This window comes from Musa acuminata, chromosome BXJ1-7, assembly GCF_036884655.1.
Source record: "Musa acuminata AAA Group cultivar baxijiao chromosome BXJ1-7, Cavendish_Baxijiao_AAA, whole genome shotgun sequence".
Taxonomy (NCBI): Eukaryota; Viridiplantae; Streptophyta; class Magnoliopsida; order Zingiberales; family Musaceae; genus Musa; species Musa acuminata.
This window is the reverse complement of record NC_088333.1, coordinates 39,968,698-39,987,554: the sequence shown is the minus strand read 5'-3', so window position 1 is coordinate 39,987,554 and position 18,857 is coordinate 39,968,698. Positions and strand designations below refer to the sequence as shown.

General features: G+C 49.0%; 1 protein-coding gene across 1 annotated transcript; it reads left to right on the top strand.

Moving 5' to 3' along the window:
- Positions 1-12,066: 12,066 nt before the first annotated feature.
- Positions 12,067-13,452, top strand: LOC103992989 (uncharacterized). Its single transcript, XM_009412920.2, has one exon. It carries the CDS (start codon positions 12,067-12,069, stop codon positions 13,450-13,452), a length of 1,386 nt encoding a protein of 461 aa, XP_009411195.2.
- Positions 13,453-18,857: the final 5,405 nt, after the last annotated feature.

The window sequence follows — 18,857 nt, the reverse complement described above, 5'->3', positions numbered from 1 at the left end:
CCTCTACTCATCGCAATGCCTACCATATGTGTGTGACCCTCTAGGCCCAATATCGAGCTGGCCGTGAGTCATACCTGTCAGAACTCCTTCTAACTCAGTGAATTATTATCTCTGTAATAATTCACTCGACTCATCGACTACGGAAGTACTAGGCCACTACGCCGTAGTCCCCAGACGATACAGGGGAATCCAATCCATTGGACCTGTCTGTCCTCAGTTACCATGTACCTATAGTCCCTCATCCATCTAATATCCCAGAGACCGTATATCGAGCATGGTGCTGTCAGACCCATACGGTTTCTACTCGAGTCTCGCTCTAATCGGATTCTCCCGGAGAACTCTTTCTCTCTCAACCCGAATGACCCTGGCCAGGGATTTGTCTGAGCAAGAACACATGGGATATTCCTCTCATGATACCGAGAGTGGATGATCCTCTATCGACACTCAATAGCCCTCGTAAGGTCGACTACCACTCCCAATGACCAGCTGTACTAGATCTGGGAACAACCAAACCTATAAGTCTGGTATCAAAGAGTGGAGCACTCATACAGGACATTCTTGGTGTCTCAAGTCTAAGAACCAGATACACCACTAGGACTACGGAATCGTTGTCTGACAATAAGGCATCATCAACCATCCAGCATTCCGTAAGCGGATCAATCAGCGAACTCATTCTCCAATGAGCACCTGTACTGTATCCCTAGTGTCCCTACACGAGCAGCTATGAGACCAGCTGCATCCATCATATGGACGGGTATACAGCACACCAGTCTATCCGGTTATCACGATGTCCCTCTCGAGTAACCTATGACCGGGATTATTTAGGATATGTGTTTAAAGGTGAATCGATCTCATTATCGTGATCTCATCACGATCCGATTCCCATTGCACAAATCCAAGGACATCACAATATATATGCATTTATGCAATAGTTATAAAGTGATATACGCCAAAATATAATAAGCAAAAAGATTCTGTATCAAGTCACACGTGCCATCACTCACGTGATTGGCTTGCTGGGCACTTATGACTAGCACAAGCCTACTCTGAGGTGGAGAGGGAGAGGAGAATAGGAAAGGCAAGCAAAGACTCTAGCCTATGAGGCTGTGAATCCCTCCTATTTATAGAGATCCCGTGTCAAACCCTAATGGGTCCTTCCCTAGTGGGTATTGGATCTGCATCCAATAAGACAAGGGCTCCGTCGGATATCTCATATCCGAACCTCTACTCATCGCAATGCCTACCATATGTGTGTGACCCTCTAGGCCCAATATCGAGCTGGTCGTTTGTCATACCTGTCAGAACTCCTTCTAACTCAGTGAATTATTATCTCTGTAATAATTCACTCGACTCATCGACTACGGACGTACTAGGCCACTACGTCGTAGTCCCCAGACGATACAGGGGAATCCAATCCATTGGACCTGTCTGTCCTCAGTTACCGTGTACCTATAATCCCTCATCCATCTAATATCCCAGAGACCGTATATCGAGCATGGTGCTGTTAGACCCATACGGTTTCTACTCGAGTCTCGCTCTAATCGGATTCTCCCGGAGAACTCTTTCTCTCTCAACCCGAATGACCCTGGCCAGGGATTTGTCTGAACAAGAACACATAGGATATTCCTCTCATGATGCCGAGAGTGGATGATCCTCTATTGACACTCAATAGTCCTCGTAAGATCGACTACCACTCCCAATGACCAGCTGTACTAGATCTGAGACAGCCAAACATATAAGTCTGGTATCAAAGAGTGGAGCACTCATACAGGACATCCTTGGTGTCTCAAGTCTAAGGACCAGATACACCACTAGGACTACAGAATCGCTGTCTGACAATAAGGCATCATCAACCATCCAGCATTCCGTAAGCGGATCAATCAGTGAACTCATTCTCCAATGAGCACCTGTACTGTATCCCTAGTGTCCCTACACGAGCAGCTATGAGACCAGCTGCATCCATCATATGGACGGGTATACAGCACACCAGTCTATTCGGTTATCACGATGTCCCTCTCGAGCAACCTATGACCGGGATTATTTAGGATATGTGTTTAAAGGTGAATCGATCTCATTATCGTGATCTCATCACGATCCGATTCCCATTGCACAAATCCAAGGACATCACAATATATGTATGCATTTATGCAATAGTTATAAAGTGATATACGCCAAAATATAATAAGCAAAAAGATTCTGTATCAAGTCACACGTGCCATCACTCACGTGATTGGCTTGCTGGGCACCTATGACTAGCAGGAGTGACCCCCCACCGCAGTACCAGAGATGCTCCAGTGAGCGAACCAGTACATCGCGACGTTGTCCTGGATGGCCGGAAAATGAAAAGATTCCTCGGCTTCGTCGTTCGTGAGAGAGTAATCGGCGCCAACCCGGCAAAGGTGATCGTTCATGACTGAGTCGTTCTCCTCGGCCGCATGTCTCCCGCGACCACCTCCTCTCTGCGGCCCGCCCGCCTAAGACATGCTCCTCGGCTACATGTCGCTCGAGACCACCTCCTCTGCGCGGCCTACCCGCTTGAGACGTGCTCCTCGGTTGTATGACACCCGAGACCAACTCCTTTGCGCAGCCTGCTCGCCTGAGACGTGCTTCTCGGCTGCATGTCGCCCGAGGCCACCTCCTCTGCGCGGCTTGCTCGCCTGATACGTGCTCCTCGGCTGCATGTCACCCGAGACCACCTCCTCTGTGCGGCCCGCCCGCCTGAGACGTGCTCCTCGGCTGCATGTCACCCAAGACCACCTCCTCTGTGTGGCCTGCCTGCCTGAGACGTGCTCCTCGGCTGCATGTCGCCCGAGACCACCTCCTCTGCGCGGCCTGCCTGCCTGAGACGTGCTCCTCGGCTGCATGTCGCCTGAGGCCACCTCCTCTGCGCGGCCTGCCCGCTTGAGACGTGCTTCTTGGCTACATGTCGCCCGAGACCACCTCCTCTGTGCGGCCTGCCCGCCTGAGATGCGCTCCTCGGCTGCATGTCGCCCGAGACCACCTCCTCTACACGGCCCGCCCGCATGAGACATGCTCCTCGTCTCCATGTCGCCCGAGGCCACCTCCTTTGCGTGGCCTACCCGCCTGAGACGTGCTCCTTGGCTGCATGTCGCTCGAGGCCACCTCCTCTGCGCGGTCTGCTCGCCTGAGACGTGCTCCTCGGCTGCATGTCGCCCGAGACCACCTCCTTTGTGCGGCCCGCCCGCCTAAGATGCGCTCCTCGGCTGCATGTCGCCCGAGACGTGCCCCTCGGCTGTGCGCTACTCGGGATCACCGCGACGCGTCCAGCCCCCCTTTCTTGGGTCACACCCCTGGTAACGGATCGGCAACCGCCCGGTAAGAATAAATACTAAAAAACTAAAGCCATGCCTCGGACTCCCATTACAACGACCGATGCATAGCTTCTTTCCAGGGGGGAACGTGATGAGGATAATAATGGCGACAAGACTCGGACTGACGTCAGTTGCCCCAGATGACGCCACACATCTTGGTCGACCCGACAGTACCTGGTCAAACGGACTGGAGCACCGGCCGAGGGGCATTAAATGTCCTGCTCAAGGCTAATCCTTCACGCCACGCCAACACCACTGTCAGACGCGGCTGGGAGTACGATCCTGCCCCCTGCAAAACGGGCACATCAGACACAGTAAGTCATCCTATAAAAACCTCGCTCCTGAGTGAAGGAGTGAGGGGGGGGATCGAACACACACAAAAGAGACCTCTTCTCTCCATCTGACTTGATCGTCGGAGGGGTTGGACCGAGCTCCGAACCGACCTATGTGCAGGTACGAAGACGGAGCTACTTCTCCCGAACGCCGAGGAAGGGGATGTTAGGATCAAGAGCACTAAGAGGGCGGAAAACCTTCTATGATTTAAAAACAAACAGCATTCGTTCGATGAAATCGTTTCCGATGTAAAACCATTTTCGGAAACTTAACTTGAAAGCGAGTTCGTAAATGAGTGCAGCAAAAGTAATGATGAAGTAAAGCACATATGGAGGTTTGCAGTAAGGTAAGCAGCAAGAATAAATGCAAACCAGAGAAGACGAGAGTTTATAGTGGTTCGGTCAATCGTGACCTACATCCACTCCTTCGATTCCTCTTCCGTCGAGGCCACCAGCATCCACTAATGATCTTCCTTTACTAGGCGAAGATCAACCTCCTTCTTACACCCCTCTTCTCCTTTTACCGGGTTTAGGAGACAACCCTTACAAGCACTCACTCTCCTCTCTTAAACATAATTCTAACACTTAAGCTAGAGGAGGGAAATTCTAGAGATTGTAGCAGCTTTTTTCTCTCTTTTAATCTCTCTATGCTTGTGTTTTTTACCCAGGGATTGGAGGGGTATTTATAGGCTCCAAACCAGTTTGAATTCGGAGCTCAAAACTATCATCTCCCGGAATTCCGGGGTCTGGCGGTTGCACCTCCTGACTGGAGCGGTTGCACCGCCTGGCAGAGCTCGAAGACTGAGCCTCTGGGCGGTGCCACCTCCTGTCAGGGGCGGTTGCACCTCCTGCCAGAGCTCGAAGACCTAGCTCAGGCGGTGCAACCGCCTGACTGGGGCGGTTCAACCGCCTGCCAGAGCTCGGAGACCGAGCTCAGGCGGTGCCACCTCCTATCAGGGGCGGTTGCACCTCCTGCTAGAGCTCAAAGACTAAGCTCAGGCGGTGCAACCGCCTGACTGAGGCCGTTCAACCGCCTGGCAGAAATCAGGGTCCGAATGGGTTGATCCATTCGGCCCAATTTGGGTCTTTTAGGGGCCCAATTGCCCCAAGATTAAGTTAATGGGATCACCTCCCATTTCTAACTTAATCATTGTACTAACTACGATTATTTCCTAAGACATTTACTGCAACTTGCTCCGGTACGTCAATCGCTTCTTTCGACGAGCTTCCGTCGAACTTCCGTCGATCATCCGATGAACCATCGGTGATCCTCCTGCGGACTTCCGGCAAACTCCTGGACTTGCGACGATCCACTTAGCGAGTTCCGACGAGCTTCTTTGGCAAGCTCCTGGACTTCTCGGATTTGTTCCTGCAGAACCTCCGACGACCGTCCGAACTTCCGTCGAACTCCCAACATGATCATTGTCTTGACTCCGGCGCAACTCCTGTTGCATGTCTTACTTTCATCGTAGTTAATTCTGCACAACAAAACAAAACTTCGATCGAGATAATTAATACTAAGCATTAATCACGTTGTCCGGCATGTCATTGGTCTCTCGACGCTTCGTCTGATTCTTCGGCGCATTGTCCTCTCTTGCAGCCTATTGCCCAATCGGCCAGTTGTCTCCGCAACTCCGATATCCTTGGCACAATACCTGCTCTTCTTGGCCCGATGCCCGTGTCCTCGGCCCAAAGCCTTCTGTCGATACGTCGACCGATCCACCGGCCCGACGTCCAATCTTCTAACATGTTCCTCCGGCCCAACATGATTTTCCTGCTTTAATTGTCTCATCCTGATCGAAGCATCCTGCGTCACTCAAAACGCAGATTAAATCATAAACATATATCAAGTGGTTTCATCATCAAAATACGAGATTCAACAATCTCTCTCTTTTTTATGATGACAACTACTTGATGACGGAGTTAACCTTAACTCCTGGAGTTTAAACAAACTCCCCCTATCAATATGCCATATTGATATAAACTCTACTTGATGACGGAGTTTAAACAAACTCCCCCTATCAATATGCCATATTGATAGAAACTCTTGGATTCAAAAATCCAAATAACATGTAATCATAAACTTATGCATAACATGTCATGTCATCAACATACTTCTCTCCCTTTGTCATCAACAAAAAGGAGAAGTACCACAATCAAGTGTTTGTGATATAAGTTCAACTCATTGCATGAAAAACATAATATACGGTTTTATCATCATGCAGTTTTGAAGCTAGAAAATTTAGCAAGTGTTACATCATGCTTAGAACATTCAAGCTATCAGGTTTTAGATATGTAAGTTTTACAGCATACAAGATAGCACTTTTGGTAATGTTCAAAATAGCAAGTTCTACATCATGCAAGCTAACAATGTTACAACATTTTAGAACACGCAAGCTAGAAATTTCGAGATATTCAAGCAAGCAACTCTTGCTTCTTGAAATATGCAAGTTTGCAAGCTAGCAAATTTTTGCTTCCCTTGTAATGTTTGAGCTCGCAATTTTGTTTTCATTACAAAGTGCAAGTTTAGCATGTTTAGCATCTTGAAATAGGCAAGATAGAACATTTTTGCATTTTCTTGAGATTTCAAGCTAGCAATTATCGGTGATGTTCAAGATAGCAATTTCTTCTCTTTTGAGAAGTGCAATTTTTGCTTTCGTCTTGAATTGTGCAAGCTAGCTAGTTTGCCTTTTTTTATGATGTCCACGCTAGAAATTTTTGCTCCCCCTTTGTCATTGTAAAAAAGAAGGGAAGACCCTTATATCAATTTTCAAATTATGACAAAGGTAAGTATCAATCTTATTTGTGCATCATTATATATTCAAATTAAAACATACACAATTTTAAAAACCTTATTTTTCATGTACGTTACCGAAAAATAAATCAATCATCATTAATGAGCATATCATACATGATACTCAACCATTAAAGCATTTATCAACATATTGATCATGATACCAAACATTCATCATTTAAAGCATTCATGATACACATATTTGCAGTAGATCATGTATATCATTATCATAAGTATTGCATGCATCATTTCAAAATCATGAATATTTCATACATTAATATCATCACGTAAAGATTATCAAGAAGAATTTGGTGATGAGATATTACTTTATGAATACAATAAATTTGCACTATAGACAATCTTATGTTTTATCACTCAAGCTAGCATATATTTTTGTTCTCTTTTACAACTAGCAAGATAACAATTTCCTTTTTCTTTTATAACAGTGATTCAATCATATTATGCGATAAACAAATCATTATTACCTAGGAGTATTGAATCATCAAGAAAATCAACTTATGCATGAAATGTTCCAAGCATCAAGGTACATTTTCTCAAATTATGGGTATTGCAAAATCAAGAGAGAACAACTTATGATTCATTTTGAAAAATATTATATTTGATAAAATGAGAGAATCATGATTAACAATCTTGATTTACATAAAGTTTCAACAACATAATTATCAAGATCACGAATATTAAAAGATCATGAATCATTTCGACAAATCTCCTTTTAAATAGAAAACAATCTTGATTCATTCAATAGTAAATTCAAATTGTAAGTGCAAGAAATCAAGGTAAGACTTATTCAAATCAACAAAATCATCAAAATCAAATCATCATGGAGATTCACAAAATTAATACAGATAGATTCATTAATTTCTCTTTTTAAAAAATCAATAAAGTCGAAAAAATAAATTTTTTAAGAAGAAACCATTCCACTTTTTAGTTGTTTTAATTCAAGTGATTTATTTCATACATGCATGTTCTTTTCTTTTATGCCAAATAAAAACATGCATCAACGTTTAGGATCGAAAAATGAATTTCGTCATAAAACCATCAAGATCAATAGAGCAATTGTTAGGATCAAGAAAGTCCGAAAAATAATCTTAACAAGTTCATGCATTTGGGCATATTTTTACCATTTGTTTTTCAAATACACTCATGAAAATAACGCATGCTTATCATCATGTATAACTTAAAATCTCATGCATAAAATTATCAATCATGGTATCAAAATATTTAATATTACATCATTATGCATTTCTTCAAATCAAACAACATTGAAAATCAACGTGATACACATTATTACTTCTTAACCACATATAGCATGATTTCATATTTTCAATCAAAATCATTTTGTTTGTTTATCATAAAATATATATTTTTCATGATTATTTTCAAAACTACTAGCATGATCATAAATTTTGCATTTTCATCTTTTTTTTAAACAAGCAATTTTCAAGAAAATTAATTCTATACTAAAAAAAGAAAATGCATTATAAATAGCATCATGTAATTTCGAAATAAATTAAGGGGGTTTTGATTACCTCATCGTTGAATGTCGTTAAGGCATAGTTTGTCACCTCACCTTTCTTGATTTTCTCCTCGTCTTCGGAGGAGCTTGACTCATCCCACTTTGTGTTCTTCTTCTTGCATTCAAAGCAAGTAGTTATGTTTATTTTGTTCTTCAATTCTCGTTTTATTAATTTTTTAAATTTCTTAGTGAGTAGTTCTTGTTCACCATCACTTGAGCTTATGCTCGAGTGGTCTTCAAATGTTCTATGGCCCAAATCCTTCCTGTTCTTTGGAAGGTGATTTTGTTCATCATGTGTATTGTGCACCATTTCATATGTCATCAACGAACCAATTAGTTCTTCAAGTGGTAAGTTGTTTAGGTTTTTTGCTTCTTGTATTGCAGTTACTTTTGAATCCCACTTCTTAGAAAGAGAACGCAAAATCTTGTTTACTAGTTCAAAATCCGAAAAACATTTACCAAGAGCTCTTAAACCATTGACGACATTCGTGAAATGGGTGTACATGTCAACAATGGTTTCGCTCGACTTCATTCGAAAAAGTTCATAAGAATGCACGAGAATGTTGATTTTAGACTCTTTCACTCGGCTAGTGCCTTCACGAGTGATCTCAAGAGTTCTCCAAATATCAAAAGCCGAATCACACATCGAAACGCGATTAAATTCATTTTTGTCAAGTGAACAAAACAAGGCATTCATAGCCTTTGCGTTTAAAGAAAAATACTTCTTCTCCAAATCCGACCATTCGTTCATCGGTTTAGAGGGAAGTTGAAAATCGTTTTCAACAATATTCCATAAGTCTAAATTTATATAAATCAAGAAAACTCTCATTCGAGTTTTTCAATAAGTGTAGTCCAATCCGTTAAACAACGGTGGACGAAAAACCGATAAACTATCTTGGAAGCCATGAAGAGCCATTTCTCTCGGGTGTAAATCCGAAATGAGAAAAACTGGGCTCTGATACCAATTGTTAGGATCAAGAGCACTAAGAGGGGGGGGATGAATTAGTGCAGCGGAAAACCTTCTACGATTTAAAAACAAACTGCGTTCGTACGATGAAAACGTTTTCGACGTAAAACCGTTTTCGAAAACTTAACTTGAAAGCGAGTTCGTAAATGAGTGCAGCAAAAGTAATGATGAAGTAAAGCACATATGGAGGTTTGCAGTAAGGTAAGCAGCAAGAATAAATGCAAACCAGAGAAGACGAGAGTTTATAGTGGTTCGGTCAATCGTGACCTACATCCACTCCTCCGATTCCTCTTCTGTCAAGACCACCGGTATCCACTAATGATCTTCCTTTACTAGGCGAAGATCAATCTCCTTCTTACACCCCTCTTCTCCTTTTACCGGGTTTAGGAGACAACCCTTACAAGTACTCACTCTCCTCTCTTAAACAGAATTCGAACACTTAAGCTAGATGAGGAAAATTCTAAAGATTGCAACAGCTTTTTCTTTCTTTTAATCTCTCTATGCTTGTGTTTTTTACCCAGGGATTGGAGGGGTATTTATAGGCTCTAAACCAGTTTGAATTCGGAGCTCAAAACTGTCATCTCCCGGAATTCCGGGGTTTGGCGGTTGCACCTCCTGACTGGAGCGGTTGCACCTCCTGACTGGAGCGGTTGCACCGCCTAGTAGAGCTCGAAGACTGAGCCTCTGGGTGATGCCACCTCCTGTCAGGGGCGGTTGCACCTCTTGCCAGAGCTCGAAGATCGAGCTCAGGTGGTGCAACCGCCTGACTGGGGCGGTTCAACCGCCTGCCAGAGCTCGGAGACCGAGCTCAGGCGGTGCCACCTCCTGTCAAGGGCGGTTGCACCTCCTGCCAGAGCTCGAATACTGAGCTCAGGCGGTGCAACCGCTTGACTGAGGTGGTTCAACCGCCAGGCAGAAATCAGGGTCCGAATGGGTTGATCCATTCGGCTCAATTTGGGTCTTTCAGGGGCCCAATTGCCCCAAGATTAAGTTAATGGGAACACCTCCCATTTCTAACTTAATCATTGTACTAACTACAATTATTTCCTAAGACATTTACTGCAACTTGCTCCGGTACGTCAATCGCTTCTTTCGGCGAGCTTCCGGCGAACTTCCGTCGATCATCCGATAAACCCTCGGTGATCCTCCTGTGGACTTCCGGCAAACTCCTGGACTTGCGACGATCCACTTGGCGAGTTCCGACGAGCTTCTTTGGCAAGCTCCTGGACTTCTCGGATTTGTTCCCGCAGAACCTCCGACGACCGTCCGAACTTCCGTCGAACTCTCGAATTCCCAACGTGATCATTGTCTTGACTCCGGCGCAACTCATGTTGCATGTCTTACTTTCATCATAGTTAATTCTGCACAACAAAACAAAACTTCGATCGAGACAATTAATACTAAGCATTAATCACGTTGTTCGGCATGTCATTGGTCTCTCGACGCTTCGTCTGATTCTTCGGCGCATCGTCCTCTCTTGCAGCCTATTGCCCAATCGACCAGTTGTCTCCGCAACTCCGATTTCCTTGGCACAATACCTGCTCTTCTTGGCCCGATGCCCGAGTCCTCAGCCCAAAGCCTTCTATCGATACGTCGACCGATCCACCGGCCCGACGTCCAATCTTCTGACATGTTCCTCGGGCCCAACATGATTTCCTGCTTTAATTATCTCATCCTGATCGAAGCATCTTGCGTCACTCAAAACGCAGATTAAATCATAAACATATATCAAGTGGTTTCATCATTAAAATACGAGATACAACAGGGGATCCTTTTCTACGGGACGTCCCGACGAGCCCTGACGGTCGCTCACATCAACGACCCCGAGAGACCTTGGGCAAGATCCTCGTCATTCGGACCCGAAACAAGTCGCGTCGGCCCCGAGGCCATGACATAAAGTTATTTACACTAACATAGTTCATCGGAAAATCTTGAGCGGCGAAGGGAATTGGAGCTTCTTCAACCAATCTGGGGATGGAGAAGCTTTCGGCAAATCCACAAGCCTTCTCCTGCTGTCTCTCTGTTCCAGTAGTCTTTCCGGGAGCAATGGGATCTGGACATAGTGCTCCCGCCCGGGATCACTTTCACCCATGCTAGAATCTAAAGATCTGCTACCGACAAGAGAGGGATTTACCTCGAGGATATGATCCTCCTCCTGCCTCTTCCTACTCTCACGATGGCAGCGAACGACTACAGCTTTCCCAAAGGAAAGGAGTCGATGTTGATAGGGGTAAAAACAAATAGGGCGCAACATACCGGATTTGACATAACACCGCCCGCTGTCAGCCTCGACCGGACGGCACACTGCCCCAACAGACGAACATTAATGTCAGCATGACGCGCACCCTCGCTAGCCATACCCAGACCACGCACGCCCGGACGAGGCAGGGGATGGCGTCGACCAAGGCTCGCCATACCCTGCGGCGACTCGACTCGACCGTCCACGCAACGCCCACTTCGACAACAGACGGGGTCAGGTGCACGGCCCTGCCCCGGCAAGATGGCGTGTTAGGTAACATCGAACTCACCTATAAGTACCCTCGGGCTTCAAGCGGGCAAGGTAAGCAGACAAGCACGCGATTTTCCCCAAAAACTCCCCTCTACACCACTAACTTGACCGTTGGAGGGGTCGGGCCGAATCACCGACCCGACCTTAGTGCAGGTACTCGGTTGAAGCCGACCCAACCCGGCGACGCGGAGCATCCCAGCCTTATTCCCCGTGATCGGTCGCCCCGAGATCCCGAGTCTTGCAGTCTCTCCTGATCCTAGTCGTTCGGACCCCTGAACCAGCCGCGTCGACCCTAAGGTCACGGCTAAAAAAGTTACTTACGGTAACAGATTGGCGCTAGAAGGAGGGCCTCCGAATGTCAAACGATCAGCAAATCCACTTTGGTGAGCCCCCAGCCGTTGGGCTCCCCACCCCGAGGGAACACCCCCCGCACAATGAAGCCCGCGACGAACGCCCCGCAGCGGCGTCAGAACGTTACTAGCGATTGTTCAATGACCCCGGTTTGTCACCTCTCGACGGCGCCCCCACCGACCCGTCGCCAGTATCTCCAGAGGCCTTTCACGACCTCACTCACCAAGTCTGAGCCCTGACGAGCATGGTGCAGACCATCATCCCGATTATCTCACGGCGAACCCCTCCGCGCGTGGCTCACCCTTCACAGCAACAGGAAACCCTCGTCCGAGCTCACATGCCCCTCTCCGGGCTCCCTGGCTCACCCCAGAACCCGATGGCTCGGCCCGGGAGCCGGGAGGCGGAAGATACGGCGAGCCGCCCCGAGCGCGAGGCTCCGTCCGCCGATTCTACAAATGCCCTACGAGCCCAGCTGCGCCTCGTCAGTCAAAGACTTGACGAAGTACAACAAGAGGTCCGTAAGTCCAAGGGAGACCACGGAGTGGACAGACAGCAAGGATCCCCGTTCACCCCCGAGATCCAAGATCAGGCGATCCCGTCACACTTCCGCCTGCCCTCGTTGGACGCATATGACGGCGCCGCTAACCCAGCGGACCACGTGGCCACCTTTCGCGCCCAAATGGCACTATACGGGACCTCCGACGCTTTGATGTGCAGGGCGTTCCCGACAACCCTACGGGGTCCGGCCCGCGCGTGGTACAGCGGTCTGAAGGCCGGGACCATCGCCTCCTTCGACCAACTCGCCAAAGACTTCGAGCTCAGTTTCCTAGCTTACGCTCGACCGAAACCATCCGTGGCATTACTCCTCGGGCTCAACCAGAGGGAGGACGAGCCCCTCTCCCATTTTGTGAACCGCTTTACGACTCAAATTCGCGGACTATCGGACGCTCACCTCTCTCTACTGATGCAGGCATTCATGACAGGCCTGCGGCCTTCCCGGTTCTTCTGGTCTCTCGTGGAGCGACCCCCTGCCGCGGTTCCCGAAATGATTCAGCGTGCTGGCCAGTTCATCGCCGCGGAGACATGGATGGCCAGGAAGCGGGAAGAACACAAAAAAGTCAAGACGGAGCCGCCCCGACAGCAGCAGCCCTCCACCTCCCGTCGTAGGTTGGATAGATCCGACCCGAGGTCTCCTCTCCCCGTCTTGAGTTCTTCGCAGACGAAAATACTTCTCCATGAGAAGGGGAAGGGATTACTCAAGGAGCCCCACCCGATGAGGAGCCCGCGAGAGCTCGCGGACCGCTCGAAATACTGCCGTTTCCATCGGCAGCATGGGCACGACACTGAGCAGTGCCGTGAGCTAAAAAGGCAGATCGAGGAGCTCATCCGCCGAGGGCATCTCAGCCACTACCTTCCACCGGTCAAGGAGCCGTCACCTCACCCGGAAGGCCCCGTCGAACGACACATCGACGTGATAGCCGGGGGTCCCGTAGCAGGGGGGGCTCCGCGTCGGGCAGAAAGGCGTATGCCCGGGCCGCTCCCGACGAAGCCTCGGGACACGAGCCCGAGCCCGAGATTACCTTCCCGACCGGAGTTGCCGAGCGACCTGACCACGACGACGCCCTGGTAATATCGGCCAGGATAGCCAACGCGCAGGTGAGAAGGATCATGGTCGACACGGGAAGCTCGGCCGATATACTTTACTTTGACGCCTTCCAAAAGCTCGGCTTAGCCAAGGAAAGCTTACGCCCAATCGGCTCAGCGCTCACCGGGTTCATGGGAGATTCAATATCACCTTTGGGAGCCATCACTTTGCCTTTAACCCTGGGCGTCCCGCCAAGGTCAAAAACGGTGATGACCACCTTTTTGGTGGTCGACCTTCCTACGGCCTACAATGCCATACTGGGACGGTCGACCCTCAATAAAATCAGAGCCGTTGTCTCGACCTACTATCAAACCATTAAGTTCCCGACTCACGCTGGGGTCGAAGAAGTCAGCGGAAGCCCCCGAGAGTCCAGGCGGTGCTACCTAACCGCCGTTTCGCTACACAAGAGAACCAGGGTCGAGCCACCGCTGGAGGACCCACGGGAGACAAAAAGACCGGCACCTCATCCCGAGCCGAAGGGGCCCACCATTGATGTACCATTACAAGAAGCCCGACCTGACCGAACAGTCAAGGTGGGTTCAGAGCTACCCGAACAGGAACAAGAACGGCTCGTCGGACTCCTACGGGAAAACGCCGACATCTTCGCCTGGTCCCCGTCTGATATGACGGGCGTCGACCCAAGGGTGGCACAGCACCACCTTAACATCCCACCTGACGCTCGCCCGGTGAAGCAAAGACCCAGACGGCAGGCCCCTGATCGGTAGCAGGCTATACGAGAAGAGGTGACCCGTCTCTTAGCAGCAGGCTTCATAGAGGAAGCCAAGTATCCTCAATGACTGTCCAATGTAGTCCTTGTGAAAAAACACAATGGAAGCTGGAGGATGTGCGTTGACTACACCAGTCTCAACAATGCATGCCCGAAAGATTGCTACCCCCTCCCGAGAATCGACCAGTTGGTCGATGCAACGGCTGGACACGCGCGCCTCTCTTTCATGGACGCCTATTCAGGGTACAACCAGATCAGGATAGCGCCCGAGGACAGCGAACACACGGCCTTCCTCACCGACCAGGGGGTGTACTTCTATAAGGTCATGCCGTTCGGGTTGAAAAATGCCGGGGCCACGTACCAGAGGACGGTGAACAAAATGTTCGCCCATCAGATCGGAAGGAACATGGAAGTATACATAGACGACATGATCGTGAAAAGCCAAAAGACCGAAGCACATATTGCCGACCTGGCCGAGGCGTTCAGCACGCTACGCAAGTTCGGCATGCGGCTCAACCCCACAAAATGCGCCTTCAGTGTCACCTTCGGGAAATTCCTCGGGTTCATTATACATGAAAGGGGAATTGACGCCAACCCGGAGAAAGTCCAAGCGATCATCAACATGCAGTCACCCCGGACGATCAAAGACCTGCAGCGACTGAACGGAAGGATTGTTGCCATATCCCGTTTCCTTGCCCGGTTGGGGGATCACTGCCTCCCCTTCTTCAGGGCGCTCAAGGACCCGAAAAAATTCCGATGGACAACGGAGTGCGAAGAAGCCTTCAAACAAGTAAAGCAGCGCCTAGCGAACCTCCCCCGGCTCGCCTCTGTTTCTCCCGGCGAGAAGCTGGGTCTCTACATGGCGGCCTCCCCACACGCGGTCAGCTCTGTCCTGATCAAGGAAAGCTCTGACCAACAACTCCCGATCTACTACGTCAGCCATGTCCTGGGTGGACCCGAGGAGCGTTACCCACCGATCGAAAAACTCGCGCTCGCCTTGGTGCTCTCGGCTCGAAAGTTGCACCCCTACTTCCAGGCGCACACGGTGGAGGTCATCACCGACCAACCCCTTCGGCAGATCTGAACAAAATTTGATGTTGCAGGATGGCTCCTCAAATGGGCGGTGGAGCTGGGCGAACATGACATAAGATACGTGCCCAGGACCGCCATCAAGGCTCAGGCGGTGGCCGACTTCATCGCGGAGTTAACTCAGATGGAGGACAGGGACCTCGAGCAAACCCCCGAAGCTTGGACCCTGCATGTGGACGGCTCGACCAATTCAAGGGGTGCCGGCGCGGGACTGGTTCTCCTCGCCCCCGACGGACGCTCGTTTGAACGTTCCCTCCGCTTCGGGTTTAAGGCCACCAACAACGAGGCAGAGTACGAGGCACTCCTAGCTGGACTGAGGTTGGCCCTTGAGATGCAGGTGGCCGCAATACATATCCTCACCGACTCGCAGCTCGTGGCCGAACAGCTCAGCGGAGGATACGAAGCTCGGGACGCAACCATGGCAAAATACATGGCACGGGTAAAGGACCTAACCGCCAAGTTCCCTTACTTTACGTTATCTAACGTTCCGAGGGAGGAGAACGCGCGAGCCGACGCGCTAGCTAAGCTCGCGTCAAAGCCGACCTCCGAAGCATGGCCGGAGGTTGAGGAGCTCCCTGCTCGCGCCATTGAAGTAGCGGTCGCCGCCCCAGGCAGTGCGCCGATCACATGGGTACATGAGCTGCTGCGCTTCAAGAAGGATGGCACCCTTCCCCTCGACGAGGTAGCGGCTCGGCGCCTGTGCCGTACACATGCGTGGTACACCGAGGAGAGCGGGCGGCTTTACAGACGGTCCTTCGCCTACGCCCTCCTGCGGTGCTTGGAGCCTGACGAAGCACAGACGGTCCTGGCCGAAACCCACGAAGGGGTTTGCGGCGAACACATTGGCGGACGGACCTTGGCACACAAAGTACTCCGCCAAGGCTACTACTGGCCAACCATGTGCCGGGACGCGAAGGCTTACGCACAGCGGTGCGATTCATGCCAGCGACACGCCCGCGCGCCCCGATAGCCTGCGGTCCCACTCAGCCCCATCGATTGTGCGTGGCCATTCGGGCAGTGGGGCTTGGACCTACTCGGACCCTTCCCGCCGGCTTCAGGACAGCGGAAGTACATAATCGTAGGAGTAGCTCACCCGCATCGTGTTCCTCGTCCCTTGTCGACCCCGTGATTCCCGAGCTCGACGCCGCCCGACCGACCCGCCGACGACATGCCCTGTGGACCCGCATGGCCAATTCACCTAAAGGCAGCAGCCATGCCTCGGACCCCCCACATGCAAAAACCGACGCATGGCTCCTTTCGGGGGGGGAATATGATAGGGGTAAAAACAAATAGGGTGCAACATACCGGATTTGACATAACACCGCCCGCTGTCAGCCTCGACCGGACGGCACACTGCCCCAACAGACGAACATTAATGTCAGCATGACGCGCACCCTCGCTAGCCATACCCAGACCACGCACGCCCGGACGAGGCAGGGGATGGCGTCGACCAAGGCTCGCCATACCTTGCGGCGACTCGACTCGACCGTCCACGCAACGCCCACTTCGACAACGGACGGGGTCAGGTGCACGGCCCTGCCCTCGGGCTTCAAGCGGGCAAGGTAAGCAGACAAGCACGCGATTTTCCCCAAAAACTCCCCTCTACACCACTAACTTGACCGTTGGAGGGGTCGGGCCGAATCACCGACCCGACCTTAGTGCAGGTACTCGGTTGAAGCCGACCCAACCCGACGACGCGGAGCATCCCAGCCTTATTCCCCGTGATCAGCCGCCCCGAGATCCCGAGTCTTGCAGTCTCTCCTGATCCTAGTCGTTCGGACCCCTGAACCAACCGCGTCGACCCCCAGGTCACGGCTAAAAAAGTTACTTACGGTAACAGATGTCACAGGAAAGGAGCCATGAAAGCTTTCTCTTGTTGACAGACAGATCACAGTTCACAGAAAGAACAAAAAGAGACAGAGGCTTAATAAAGAGAGACGGCAAGATCACAGCGAAAAGACCGATAGCTCCCAACAGGCCGAGTACGAGGCACTACTCCACGGACTACGCCTCGGCCTTGTGATGCACGTGGATAACTTCGGGGTTTTCAGCGATTCCTAATTGGTGACAGGATACGTCAACGGGAGCTGTTGGGCTGATGGCCCATATTCAGCCCATGTGGGCTTTATCAGCCCACAGCCCACACCCTCTCTTAACCTAACCCTAATTAAGATTAGGGGGGTGTGGTGGCTGCGTTTTAGAGGCAGATTAAAGCTATAAAAAGGCAGCAACGAGGCAGATCTTTGGAGCCACGAGATTCCAAAGAGAAGAAGGAGAACAAGGCAGAAAAGGAAGAGAAAGAAAGGGAAGAAGACAAGGACAACGCAGAGAGACTGTTCACAATCATCTAGCAGTGTTCTCATCTCAGGTTAGATCAAATCTATAGTAGGCTCTTGCTGTGATTACTTGGGAGGTTTTAGATATTGTGGGCAGTAACGTGATCCTTGTATCCCAGTTATTCTCTTGTGGTTGTTGCTTGGGTTTTGGGCAAGAGATTGAGATTTGTATATTCATTATTCTCATAGTAAATTATCTCTAGTTTGCCCCGTGGTTTTTACCCTTCACATTGAAGGGGTTTTCCACGTATATCTTGGTGTTCTGTTTGATTGTGTTTCCATTTTATTCCGCTGCGTATTTTGGTCTTCTAGTATTTGTTCCTATACAAAGGTTATTCCTCTTTTTATCCCCATCAACTGGTATCAGAGCGGGGTTTTGGTGATTTAATTTTTGTATTTGAACATGGAGGCCAGTAATATTTCTCGCATGATTAGTTTGAATGGAAATAATTGGATGATATGGAAACCAAGAATGGAAGATCTCTTGTATTGCAAAGATTTGTATGGACCTTTGCAAGGGGATAGTGCAAAACCTACAACTATGATAGATGATGAGTGGAAGAGGTTAGATCGAAAAACAATTGGGTTTATTAGACAGTGGCTTGATGATAGTGTATTTCACCATGTTTCTACTGAAATTTCTGCATATTCTCTTTGGAAAAAATTGGAAAGTCTCTATGAGAGAAAAACAGCTGGCAACAAAGCTTTTTTGATCAGAAAACTTGTGAACCTAAAATATAGAGAGGGTGCTTCTATTGCTGAGCATTTGAATGAAATGCAGAGTATTATTAACCAGTTATCCTCTATGAAAATGTCTCTTGATGATGAGTTGCAGGCATTGTTACTTCTCAGTTCATTACCAGAAAGTTGGGAGACACTGGTGGTTTCCCTCAGTAATTCTGCGTCAGATGGTATTGTCACTATGAGTCAAGTAACAAGCAGTTTGTTGAATGAGGAGTTGAGAAGAAAGAGTTCAGCAACATCTCAGAATGATTCACAGTCACTTATCTCAGAGAACAGAGGAAGGTCAAAATCCAGAAGCAGTTCACGTATGGGTAGGAGCAAGTCAAGATCAAGAAAAGATATTGTTTGCTATAACTGTGGTGAGAAAGGACATTACAAGAACCAATGTAAGCAACCTAAGAAGAACAAGAAAAAGGGAAAAGAAGTGGAGTCTACAGAATCAAAGGATAATACTACAACTACAGTGCAGGGTGGTGATTATTTGATTTTGTCTC

Excerpts from the sequence above, each read along its gene's own strand:
- LOC103992989 (XM_009412920.2), top strand. The coding sequence starts at position 12,067 with ATGGTGCAGACCATCATCCCGATTATCTCACGGCGAACCCCTCCGCGC.